This window comes from Monodelphis domestica, chromosome 5 (genome assembly GCF_027887165.1).
Source record: "Monodelphis domestica isolate mMonDom1 chromosome 5, mMonDom1.pri, whole genome shotgun sequence".
In the NCBI taxonomy this organism is placed as follows: Eukaryota; Metazoa; Chordata; class Mammalia; order Didelphimorphia; family Didelphidae; genus Monodelphis; species Monodelphis domestica.
Genome location: NC_077231.1, coordinates 199,467,690 through 199,481,002, shown reverse-complemented (window position 1 = coordinate 199,481,002; position 13,313 = coordinate 199,467,690). Strand labels below are relative to the sequence as shown.

General features: G+C 40.7%; 1 protein-coding gene across 1 annotated transcript; it reads left to right on the top strand.

Annotated features, from left to right (window-relative positions):
- Positions 1–64: 64 nt before the first annotated feature.
- Positions 65–4,608, top strand: GCC1 (GRIP and coiled-coil domain containing 1). Its single transcript, XM_001366069.4, has 2 exons — positions 65–1,102; positions 2,633–4,608. Exons 1-2 carry the CDS (start codon positions 65–67, stop codon positions 3,923–3,925), a joined length of 2,331 nt encoding a protein of 776 aa, XP_001366106.1. The 3' UTR covers positions 3,926–4,608.
- Positions 4,609–13,313: the final 8,705 nt, after the last annotated feature.

Below are 13,313 nucleotides of genomic sequence, written 5' to 3'. Positions count from 1 at the left end.
GGAGCCCTCAATTCCCCCCCACCCCCGAATCCGGGAGCAGTGACGTCACGGAGCAGCCCTCGTTATGGAGAAGTTTGGCATGAACTTCGGCGGGGGTCCTAGCAAGAAGGACCTGCTTGAGACCATAGAGACTCAGAAGAAGCAACTGCTCCAATACCAGGTCCGTCTCAAAGACGTCGTTCGGGCCTATAAGAGCCTGCTGAAGGAGAAAGAGGCCCTGGAGGCCAGTCTCAAGGTCCTTTCTGCGTCTCAGGAGGCTGATGATGCCGGCCTCCCTGCTGTCCAGTCCCCAGGCCTCCCCTTGGCAGAGTCTGTTGATGACCGGTGCTCCACTCACAGTGAGGACAGCACTGGCACTGCCACTAGTCTGGACACAACTGCCAGTCTGACCAGTACCAAAGGTGATCTCGGGATGGAAGAGGAGAGACTGGCTATTGGTCTACCACCTCCAAAGTCTGAGGAAACCAGTGGGTCAGAGAGCGGCATTAGTTCCAGTAGTGGAGATGTGCCAGCTAGCGGTGGGGGGGAGATCGACAAACGGTTACACCAGCTTAAGACTCAGTTGGCCACGCTGACCAGCTCTTTGGCCACTGTGACACAAGAGAAGTCCCGCATGGAAGCCTCATACCAGGCTGATAAAAAGAAGATGAAACAAGATTTGGAGGATGCCAGCAGAAAGGCTGAGGAAGAAAAGAGCCGGCTTGAGGGGGAGCTAAAGGGGCTGCAGGAGCAGATGGCAGAAACTAAAGCCAGGTTGATCACACAGCAGCATGACAGAGCCCAAGAGCAGAGTGATCACGCTTTGATGCTGCGTGAGCTGCAGAAATTGCTACAAGGAGAGAGGACCTTAAGGCAGGATATTGAGCTACAGCTGGAAGAGACCCGGGAAGCCTTGGCTGGACAGGCCTATTCAGCTAACCAGGTGGAAGGATTCGAATTACAGATCAAACAGTTGACTGGTGAAGTGGAGGAACTGAAGCATGAGCTGCAGGCTCTTCGAGAGGAGAAGAATCAGCCAGACCCTAGGCTGGAGGAGCTTCAGGAAGAAGCTGCCCACATTAAAAACCATTTCCAGGCCCTTTTGCAGCAGGAAATGAGGAAGGTAATTCTCCTTATCTGATTCAAATCTATAGTTACTTAAATTTTTTTTTAAACCCTTTCCTTCCCTATTGATTCCAAGACAGAAGAGTGATAAGGGCTAGGCAATGGGGGTTAAGTGACTTGCCTAGGGTCACACAGCTGGGAAGTGTCTGAGGCCAGATTTGAACCTAGGACCTCCTGTCTCTAGGCCTGGCTCTCAATCTTCACTGAGCTACCCAGCTGCCCCCTATAGTTACTTAATTTTGAGACTAAGAATATTAGATTTTTTTCTTCTTTGCAAGAAGTCTACTGTAGTTGGAAGAAGCACAAAATTTGTAATGAGGAGACCTGAAATCAAATCCTCACTATACCACTTACCAGTTTTGTATTTTTAAGCAAGTTGCTTTATCATTTAAGAACTCAGTACTCTCTTCTGTGTAATGAGGGGTTTGGATCAAATTTACCTCTAAGATCTCTTTGTGCTTTCAGTTCCTATATTTGTGTGTTTGCACACTTGCATGCTTAGCCAAAATTTCTCATGTACAATCAAGTGGAAAATCTTGGTCTACTTGGTGTTTACAAAAATTACAGAGCATATTTCTAAGGGGATGTGGTGTTTGTGGGTGCTGTCTGGAATGAAGTTGGAGTGCTCTCAGATTCTGGGCATTGATTTCTTAACAGCTGTGTTTAGGAAAACAGTGAAGTTCTGTATTCTGTGTGTGGTTGATATTTTTTCAGAAGGAGGCAGTTTCCTTCCATTGTTGTCAATCAGGACTTGTTTTGGAGATGAATGTGCTATCCCAGAATCCTTTTTTGGATTTTATGAGGATCCCTTTTGAGTTCTGACCTTTCTTGGCAGTTTCTGATTAGGATTGAGGGACAATTAATGACAGATTAAGAGTGACAGATATAATATGCTCGATATGTGACAAAAGTGTAGGAACTAAAAAGTAAAATAGCACAGTGTGAAGGAACACTTAACAGATGTTCTGTCCTATCATATGCTAAGGTGCTGTGCCAGGCACTGAGGTTACAAAAGGAAAAAAAAATAACATTCCAGCTCTCAAGGAACTTACATTCTCCTGGGAAGTAGATATTGGGAAGAAACAATGCATGTATGCAGGTAAGTGTGATGTAGGAAAATTTCAAGTCAGGTAGATCAGGGAAGGATTCATGGAAAAGGATTCACCTTCAACTTCCTGAACTGAAGGGGAAAAAAATTATAGTGCTTTTTGTTTAGACTTGATATCCAGAAATGGTATTGGTGTCCATGTGATTTTTGACATGTCTCAAAAAATGAGCTTAATCATTATTTGATTTAGCAAGATAAATTCTGAGTCTTCAGGGAGTGAGGGCAAAGTTGCAGAATGTGAGTAGATAACAGTAATTTTTTTTTGGTACCTGAATCAATTAAAAAATTCTCTAAAAGTTCTTCCCAATCCTGCCAGTTGCATCCTGTTTATACGTTCCATTCTCTTCCCTTCCTTTCCTAGATCCAGGTACCAACTCTATTCTCTCCTAATTGATCCTTTTTCATTTCCTTGGTTTTTAGACTGCTTTGGCAGAGGAGCAGCTTCTTCAATATTCTAAGATGGAGGAACAGAGGGTGGCTGCCCTAGAGAACCAAGTCTCAGAAGTGTCTGAATTGCTGGGCACCTATGAGAAAGCTAAGCAGAAAGACCAGCTGGCTATTCAAAAGTTAAAGGATCGCCTTTTACAGTTGGATATGGAGAATAAGACACTTGCTCTTGCAGCTTCTAGTCGTTCTCCCTTGGACAGCCACAATGAGGAAACCAGCCTGGATGTCAATGTCCTAAAGGATAAGATGGAGAAACTGAGAAGGCTGCTACAGATTGCAGCCAGGAAGAGCCAGGTGTCTCTGAATATGGAAAAATTGTGTGATCTAGACTTGCTGACAAACTCAGATGCTGCTGATGGGGAAAAGGCTACTGCACTCTACTACCAACAAGAGCTAAAGCAGCTCAAAGAGGAGTTTGAAAGGTACAAAATGAGGGCCCAAGTTGTCCTCAAGAGCAAGACAACCAAAGATGGCAACCTAGCCAAGGAACTGGAGGACAGCCAGGAACAGCTTGCAGAGCTGAAGGAGAAATATATTTCCCTTCGACTGTCCTGTGAAGAGCTGGAACGGCAACACCAACAAGAGGCAGAGAGTTGGAAGCAGGAGTTGGCTCAGTTACAGCAGGCCCATCGACAGGAGCTGGAGAAAAGCCAGCTTGATTTCAGGGACAGGACACTGAAGCTTGAAGAAGAGCTACACAAACAGAGGGACCGTGCTCTAGCAGTGCTTGCTGAAAAGGACTTGGAACTAGAGCAGCTTCGTTCTGTGGCTTTGTGCTCTGGGCTGCAAGGACACAAGGCCTCAGTGAGCCAAGGAAGTACTGGAGATCTAAGTGACTCAACTCCAGACAGTTTGACCCAAGCTCTGCACTTGGCTGCATCAAATGAACCCACTTTCTTCTTGTATGCTGAACAGCTGGCTCGAAAGGAGGTTGAGATAACTTCCTTGAGGAAACAAAAGCATAAGCTTGAAGTGGAGGTACACCAACTTCAGGACAGGCTAATTGTGGAGGGTGAACAGCACCGAGAACAAGTCTCTGCTTTACAGAGCCACATTGAAAAAAGCATCAGAGACCAAAGCAGGGAGGGGGCCAATCTGGAGTACTTAAAAAACATAATCTACCGTTTCTTAACTCTTTCTGATTCTTTGGGTCGCCAGCAGACACTTACAGCTATATTGACTATCTTGCATTTCAGCCCAGAGGAGAAACAAGTGATTATGAAACTCCCAATTAGTAGTATCTGGTGGCCTTCTGGCAAGAGATAAAACTCTTGGCCTTTCCTGTTTCTGAACCATTTTTTATCCCAGGGTCAGTTCTGATACTTTAACCTCTTCTCTTACAAGTATCATTTCTATCTTTCCCATACTGGGCTGGGATAGATGACTGCCTAATGCTTCTGGGCCCTGCTGGTGCTGCTATATTGTGAGAGCAATCTCTGCTCATAGGTTTAAGACTGAATGCCAAAGTTTGGAAAATACTAAAACTCTCTGAAATAAAATGTTTTGTTATCCTTTGCAAGTTCCCAGAGATAGTTTTGTTTTGGAGCAGATAATAAGTTGTTGTTCTTCGATTTTGCAGAGGACCAGTGACATCATGGTGACTTTCAAGTGAATTGGATTTAATTGAGACTGAATTGCACAAAGTCATTGGCCTCCCTATCTCTTCCAGAGTCATCAGAAGTCCAGAGGCAAGACAAAAGTCAAGATGACTGTTGATGACTCAGGATGCCATGGATGACTTAGGTGCTTTGATGTCTGACCAAGCTCTCTGAGCTCCATAGCATTTGTTTCAGCCACTGTCATGGCTGGAATAAATTGTTCTTGTTCACTCCAAACCTGAAACTTAAGAGAATGTCACTTTCTTAATGCAACTTTATATGTAAAATCCTTAGTCCAATTTTGAGAACATACTACTAACACATAATCAAAGCCTGAATTTTCCTTCTAAGTACATTTGGAAGTCATTTATTTACAGATATTTTATACTTCTTAGAGAAACCAGTCTAATCCTTTTTAAATGCCTAATGCCTTTTTAAAATTTGCTATTCCATTTGGGGTGTATGGGGTGTTCAGGGAGGACTAGCATCTTTGGTATGAGAGCTTGCTGAGGGCTTTTCAGGGCTGCTCATCCACCCTTGGTGTCCATCTGTCACCCAACTCTCACCGGTGGCTCCAAGAAGCCACTGTAGTATATACAGTGGCAAAACCATCTCAACTGATGGGTTAAACTAGGTTGAGGGGAACTGATAGACTTCAAATCCACTGGTGAATTTGGGGATGCCTACTTTAAGCATAGGGAGACTTCTCCCAGCAGATAAGTTAATATTACTATAAAGGTAATCCAGTATTATTGATGCCTTTAACATGACGAAAATAATGTGAGATGACAAAAATTATGTGTTTCTTCATTTCCAGGGGCAGATGGGATTTTGGCTCAATCTCCTTGGGTAAGAAATAAGTCTAGAATGGGGATAGTGTTCACGGGATTACTTTATTAGATGCATATTTTGCTTCTTCAGTTCAAGAGTCTTGTGGATTTAGGATTTTGGGACCTTATAAAGAGTACCTGGGTGCTCATAGGTTTTCCTTTGAAAAATAGAAGTTGGGAGAGAGGGAGGTGCTATGTATATAGCTCATACTATTAAAAGTTATGTTAGTTCCTTTTAGCTGAAAGACAGATATCTAAATCCTTGTCATCAAAAATGAGTGAATGTAGGCAGTTAACTCTCTTGCACAGAGAATTAGCCTTAATAAATTCTGAAAACCCCCCACTAACAACAGTCATTTGGAGGATACTGGAAAGATTCCAGGGTTACAGTCAAGCATTCCTGGAGAAAAGCAATTTGGAAAATGTTGAAATTATCAGGACATCCATGGAATCAAAGGAGAAGGAGGAGAGACACTTCACAGGTATGACAAGGTGCCCAAGGAAAAGGGAGGAGGGCTGCCAATAAGAACTCTAATTGGTCTCAGCCCAGTTTTACTGTCTTTGGATTCTAACTTCTGGCTTGACACCAGTTTTCTAGCCAAGAACTCAACTAGTCTTTTAAAAATTTATTGCTCTTTTGTTCTTATATTGCTTACATTTTCAACTTCATCCCTTGCTCTTTCTTCCAGAGAGCTATTTAGTATAATAATGTAAAAAAGAAGGAATAAAAAATGATTCAGCCAAACGAACTAACTCATCAACCAAATCCAATATAGGATGTAGTATAACAACTTAAAGCTGAAAAGGATCATAAAGGTAAGGGAGCCTGACCCACTCATTTTACAGATGAGGCTGAGAGAGATTAAGTGGCTTGCTTATGGTCATATAGCTAGTATCAGGCAAGATTTGAGCCCAGGTTCTCCTGATTTCAACTCCAGCTCTCTTGGAGGTGTATTCTCATATTTCAGTCATAATTTCACAGCATTCAATTTGATTTGTTTTCTTGCTTTCCTGTTTATAATCATTTGGTATATTATTTTCTTGGTTCTGCTTACTTTGAATCAGTTAATATATTTTCCAGTGTTTCTCTATATTGTTCATATTCATCATTCCTTATAGCAAGTAATATCCTATTAATTTGGTTCTGTCTGCTCTTGGGTGTTTGCAGGGTTATATAAGCCTCAGGCACTATGCCACATTTGAAATTGTCCTGGCATAATCAATTTAAGGGGCATCTAGGTGGCAGTGGATAGTACCTGGAGTCAGGAAGAATTAAGTTCAAATCTGCCCTCACACTTAGTAATTGTATGACACAGGGCAAGTCACTTAACTCTTTTTGCCTCCGTTTCTTCATCTGTAAAAATGAGCTAGAGAAGGAAATGTCAGACTACTTTGGTATCTTTGCCAAGAAAACTCCAAATAGGGTCATGAAGAGTCAGACACAACCCAAACAAGTGAGAACAACAAATCAATTTATATTTTAATGCCATATTCTCAATACTCAGTTCTATTTTCAAGAAGAAACTTTTGGAACCTGTCAGGGGCACACTTTTCCAAGCATAAAGGATCCTGAACTAATAATAAATATAGGTTACCATGAAGCGTCCAGGATGAGTTTGGATGACGCCAGGTGTCTCAGAGCAGCCTAGAACAGACATGAAACCTTGCACTTGCCCCAGGACAGGATTTCTTCCCATTTTTTTGTGCCATATACTCCTGTGACAGGTTGGTGAAGACCCTTTCTCAGAATGTTTTTAAATGCAAAAATTAAAATAGCATTATAAAGGAAACCAGTTATATAGAAATATAGTTATTGATATATAAAAAGAAATGCAAGTTCACAGACCCCAGGCTCAGAACTCCCCTGCCCTAGAGCTTTTCCAATGGGGGATTCTGGGAGTCTGGCATCCACTAGACTAGGCCTTTTTCAAACTTGTCCCTATCTTGCCCTCCATCCCTGTGGCTGAAATCAGAATAGGTTTTGGGAGTGGGTTGTGGAGTAAATGGTTGTACTGCTACAATATCTTTATTGTTGAATTTGAGGTTTTAAAAAGAAAACTGCCTCCCAGTTAAGGAATTACTTCATGTAAAACCCTAATATTGAAAGGTATCAGCTATTGATTGTAGGGTTTTGGTAGACCATTTAACAAGGAACATAAAGATGTATTTTTTTTTCTTTCTTTTTGGACATCTTTCAGAAGCTGCAGGGGACTTCTGATCATTGTAGAGGATTGGAATCTCAGGTGAAAAAATATTGCACTTTAAACTTCATTTGGGTTCCTCACAAGGTTTCATAGCCCTCTTTGGAAATTTAAGATTTGGAAAGTGGTGAAAGGGAAATTGCTTGGTTAGAGTTCCTCTCCCTCTCTTTCCACTTCCCTCCACCATGAAGCTTCTCTCCAATTATATTAAGGCTCTAATTCTGTTACCTCTGCCCCAGAGGACCTATATTTCAAAAGGGGATTAGAACAGCTGACCATGAAGCCCATTGAGTGGGTTGAGAAGAATAATAATATAGCCAAGTCATGGGAAGAGGGCTGCTTAGGATTAACATATCACCCATTTCCCTTTTTGAGTTGCCTAAATTTCCAGGGCAAGTTACTTTAAGTATTTCCACAGCTTCCTCTCATTAAATGGCCCACTCATTAGGAAGTGTGGTCCTCTCGCTAGGGAAGTCAATGGAATTCAAATTTCTGTGTGTGAATATGATTTTCTTTCTTTTTTTCCTCCCTCCTTGTAGGGTTTTATTTGGGCATTTGTAAGTAGTGTGTCTCCTCCTAGGAAAAGAAAGCCTTACTTCTCAGGCACTCTGGGAAGTGTGACTGATACTCAGAATTCTGTTGTAGTATCCCTTCCATCTCTTCAAACTCCCTTATGGGGATTTCAGATTCTGCCCCTATGTCACTAACTGACCTCACTAAGCACCTGTCTGTTGTGTCCTTCTGGTTTGGAGAAATGTTTTAGTTTTATTTACTCCACAGCAGAGATTTGTGGCTCTGAGACCTGTGTTTAAAAGGTCCATAGTATCATAATATCTTAGATCTACTTCTGGAAAAGACCTGAGGCCAGATAATTAATATATATTGGAAGGACCAGGTTTCCTCTCTTCTCTGTTTCTGAAAATTGTTGATTCTGATGCTGAGTGGGCACTTTGCAATGTACTACCTTGGGAGTGTAACCACAAAAAATAATATGGTTGGTATAGTAATGATATTCAATAATAAAAACATAGCAAAAAGTAGCATTTTTACTCCTCTAGCACAGTAGTTAGCTAGGCCCCACTGGGCTGAGGCCACTAGGATCAGTAACTTTTGTCGATCTCTGTCCTTTCTCTGCCATTTCAGTTTGCCCTGGGTTTATTGCTCTGAGGTTGCCTGTCTTTTCAATAAGTACATTAGACTCCTCAGTGCTTCATTGCCACCCCCTCCTTATATTTCCAGGGAACAATTCTGTTTTTGGCTGAAGTCTTAAGAATTCTCTCCAGGAAGGTAGGGGTAAAAAGTGCCCAGACTACAAACATGAATCGGATATAGAATAGATAATTTTATTCCCATGTTGAAAAGGGCAATACTAAGCAGTAAAGAATCACAGAATTATTAGAACAGAACATAGTAATTTATCACTACTAGCACAGTTGAGAGGCTAATAGTCAAGCCTCATTGGGTTGTTTGCAAACAGTTTGTGAGGGATGCTCATTAGCTATTTTATACTTCATATCTCCTGATCCCAACCTGATTAACACCAAAAGGGCTTTACCTTTCAGCTTTATCTGCCCTCTTCTCTTGCTATGGCAGCTCCTTTGGTATTGGTGCTGTGCTGCTCAGGTACTTGAGGGGAGAGTTCCAAATGTCTTTTAACATCTCATAGGGCCTTATGCCCCCCAAAAGTTGATAGGCCATGAGTTCCCAGTATGTATCTAGTTGCTTGAGATTATGGAGTCCGTATACTTTAGTGCTATCAAGAAAAAGAGTTTGAAGGATCAGAGGGTCCCCCCTCTGCTACATCCAGGGTGTTCAGTTTCAACTGTCATTTAAAAGACTTGCCATCATACAATACAAACTCCCGAGTCATCATGGCCAGCAGAAAGCAATCTATGCTTTCTCAGAAGTTGAGGTTAATGGGAATCCCCCCTTACACTCACCCATTATGCCTGCTTTGAAGGAGGCCCACTCCAAAGTTTCATGGACTTGACTAAAGCAGGGAGAAGGGAGGAAGCAACTGGACACTATGGAAGCTATTAAACTTGAGCTATAAAACCTTTATCCTTAAAGGTGAAAGGGAAAAAAAAACCCTCTAGTTACATAAAATTGTAATAGTTTGTATAATAACTTATACAGTCTGTTCTTTTAAAAAGTTTAGTTAGCTAAACTGCGAGAAAGCTGCATTTCCCATGGGCTTAGTGGCTTGGCCTACAACTCTTCATATTCTTTGAACCAAGTCCCCAATTATAGATGCACCAGTTGGATCAGATGGCCTCTGAAAGCCTTCCAATTCTGAGATTACAGAACTCACAAGAGCCTGGGAGGGTGGATGGATATATATACACGTAAACAATAATGAAAAGTAACTTGGGATTAGTGTTATGAGTGGTATAAAATGCTTCAGAAGTTCGGAGGAAGGAGAGAGCCCTTTACAATGTTTGTACTAGAAGGAGCCTAGAAGTTTGCACCCATTACAAATGAAGAACATCAAGTTCAGAGAAGCCAAATGACCTGGCAAATTTGCACAACTGGCAAATTAGCAAAGTGGCACAAACTTGCACAAGTGGCAAAGCTGAGCCCAAAAGCTGTGTCCTGCTTCATAGTCAGGATTATTTCATAATCAACACTGAGCACCTATATTCAAAGCACTGTGCTAGAGGATGGGAAGTAAGATGCATTAAACACATTTTATCCCTTTCATATTAAATATAAAATCTATTTGGCTTTTAAAATCCTCTAAACCCCACCTCTTTCCTACCTTTCCTGCCTGCTTATATCTTATACTTCTCCCACCCCTTTGCAAGTGATACTGGTATCCTTGCTGTTATTTTAATAAGATACTCCTTCACACAGGGAATTTTCAATGGCTGTCCCTCATGAATGAAACCTTCTTCCCCCTCATCTTTGCCTCCTGCTTCCCTGGCTTCCTTCAATTCCCAGCTAAAATCCCCCTTTCCCAATCCCCCTTAATTCTAATCTTTTCCCTTTCATGATTATTTTTGATTTATGTATAGCTTGTTTGTTCATCGTCATTTGCATGTTGTCTCTCTTGTTAGACTGTGAGATCCTTGAGAGCAGGAACTATCCTTTAATTTTATTCACATCCCCAGTGCTGGCACTTAATAAATCTATTGACCGCTGCAAATATGTATTGGTAAACAAAATATACTGCTGCACTGGCCACGTCCAAAAGGAATATACTCCTCGTTTTGTACTTTGAATCTTTCACCTAGCAGCACGTGTCATTAGTTCTCTAGAGTGGTGGTTCATTATTATGTTGATCAGAGTTCCTCAGTCTTTCAAAGTTATTTGTCTTTATAGTATTGTTCTCATTGTATAAATTCTGGTTTAGTTCCTTTCACTGCATTAATTCATGTAAGTCTTCCCAGTTTTCTCTGAAACCATCCTCTTCATCATTTCTTATTGTATTATATTACATTTACAAACTATAACTTATTTGGCAATTCTTCAATTGATGAATACTCCCTCAGATTCTCATTTTGTCACCTCAAAAAGTTACATTTTTGTAATCCTTTGCTAGAGTTTGTTTGCTTAGGACCAATCCCTCTCTTAATCTGCTGTCCTCATAATTGCTCCTTTTTTTCCTCCTAATTCTCTGATGAGTGAAATGTATTTCTAGACCCAACTCTGTGTATATATTCTTCCCTCCTTTGACCAGTTCAGATCAAAGTGAGGGTAAGGTATCAGCACTTCCTCCTTGTTTCTATGTATTTGCATTTGTGCACTTGATTATGTGAGAAAATTTTCTTTAATCTCATTTTCAGTCCCCTGTCCCAGTATATTTCTTTTCTTTTAATTTCTATTCTTCTTTTTAAGATCACTAAGACATGAGAACTACTTCCAGTCTAATTTCTGGCCTCTGATAATAGGGGTTAGAAGGGATACATGTCATCTCTTCCGATTAGAATATAAGTAGTTTTTCCGTTAATCCCTTTTGATTTTTTGATTGTTCACTGCTATTACTTTAAAAAAAATAAAAAACCCTTCCACCTTGGAATCAATACTATATAATGGTTGTAGGGCAGAAGATCGGTAAGGACTAGACAAGAGGGTAAGTGACTTGTTCAGGGTCACACAGCTAGGAAGTGTCTGAGGCCAGATTTGACCTCCTGTCTCTAGGCCTGGCTCTCAGTCCTCTGAGCTACCCAGCTGCCCCCAAGTATTATCTTTTAATATTTTTTAAACTCCTTCGTTTGAACTTCAGAGTTTCTATTTATCTCTAGTCTTTTCATCAAGAATGTTTGAAAATCTTCTTAAAAATCCATATATTCCATTGTGGGATTATACTCACTTTTGGTGGATAAATTATTCTTTGCTGTAATATTATGTGCTTTCCTTTCTGAAATATTATTTCAAACTTTTCTTTTCAGTGGTGGTTGCCAAATTTTACATGATCCTGACTGTGGCTCCTTGGTACTTCAATTCTTTCTTACCGTTTACAGTATTTTTCCTTTGACCTGAAAGTTCTGGGTTTCAATCATAATGTTCCTGGGATTTTTCATTTTGAGTTCCTTTCAGGAAGTGACTAATGGATTTTGACTGTTTCCACTTTGCCCTCTTTTTCTAAAAGGTCTGGTCAGTTTTAAGATTTTTTGAAAAATGATGTTTAGGTTTGTATGTATGTGTATATGTTTATTTTTGTTGTTATTTATGTTCAATCATTTCAGTCATGCTTGATTCTTTATGACCCCATTTGGGGGGGCTTTATTGGCAAAGACACTGAAGTAGTTTGCCATTTCCTTCTCCAGCTCATTTTACAGATGAAGAACGAATATATGTATATATGTGTGTGTGTGTGTGTATGTATATATGTATACACATTCACAAAGATATGTATGTATGTATGTATCCAGCTCCTGTATCTTCATTAAGAGTCAAACCTGCATCACTAATTGCCTATTGGACAGATTGAATGTCCTGAAGAAATCTCAAACTTAAAATATCCCAAACTGAACTCAGTATCTTTTTCTTCCTTCCTCCCTTTCAAATCTCCCTGTTTCTTTCAAAGCATCACCAACTGTCCTGTTTCTCAGGTTTACAAACTTTTTGCATTGGTAAATGTTTAATAACCAGTTTTCTGGGGAAAAATGCATACATACAAAAAGACACATACAACACATTGAGTTTAATCTGCATTATTGAAAATTTCCTACTTCTTTATTATGTCTAGACAAGGAAAAGAACGATAAAATCACGCCTTAATGTATATCATTTTCTAATTTCTCTCAGGTTTACAAAGTTGACATTATTCTGGACTCTTTACTCTCTCTTAGTCCATATTTCTTTATCAGTTGCCAAATCGTGCCATTTCTACTTCTCCAGAATCTCTCCACTCATAAAGCTACCCCCTTAGTTCAGCCCTTATCCTCTCTTGCCTGGCTTCTTGCAGCAGCTTAAGTGATCACTCCCCTTAAGACTCTGCCACTCCGGTCCCTTTTACACATGGCTGCCACTAACTCCTTGACGTAGTCAACTCCAGGGGACTTCTTCAGTCCAGCTAATCTGGCCTTTTCTCTGTTCCTCACATTAGCCTATATCTCCAGGGTTTGTACCCTGGCCCTGACTGTTCCATGTTCCTGGATTGCTGTCTCTTCACTTTTGCCTCTTCAGTTGCTTTCATTTATAGAGCTTTTCCAGATTTCCAAAGGACTTTACATATATGATTTCATTTGCTCTTCAAACAACCTGTAAAGTAAGCAATATTATTATCCCCATTTTGCAGAGGAGCAAATGGAGGCAGATAGAAGTTTAGTGACTTCCTTTGGGTCACACAGCTGGGAAGTGTTGGAGGTAGGATTAGAACTCAGGTCTTACTGAGTCCATCATTCTATCCACCATTTTACTTAGCTGTTCTTTCTTGTTTTAAGATTTAAATCTTTCTTAAGATTTAAGAAGGAGGGGGCAGCTGGGTGGCTCAGTGGATTGAGAGTCAGGCCTAGAGACGGGAGGTCCTAGGTTCAAATCTGGTCTCAGACACTTCCCAGCTGTGTGACCCTGGGCAAGT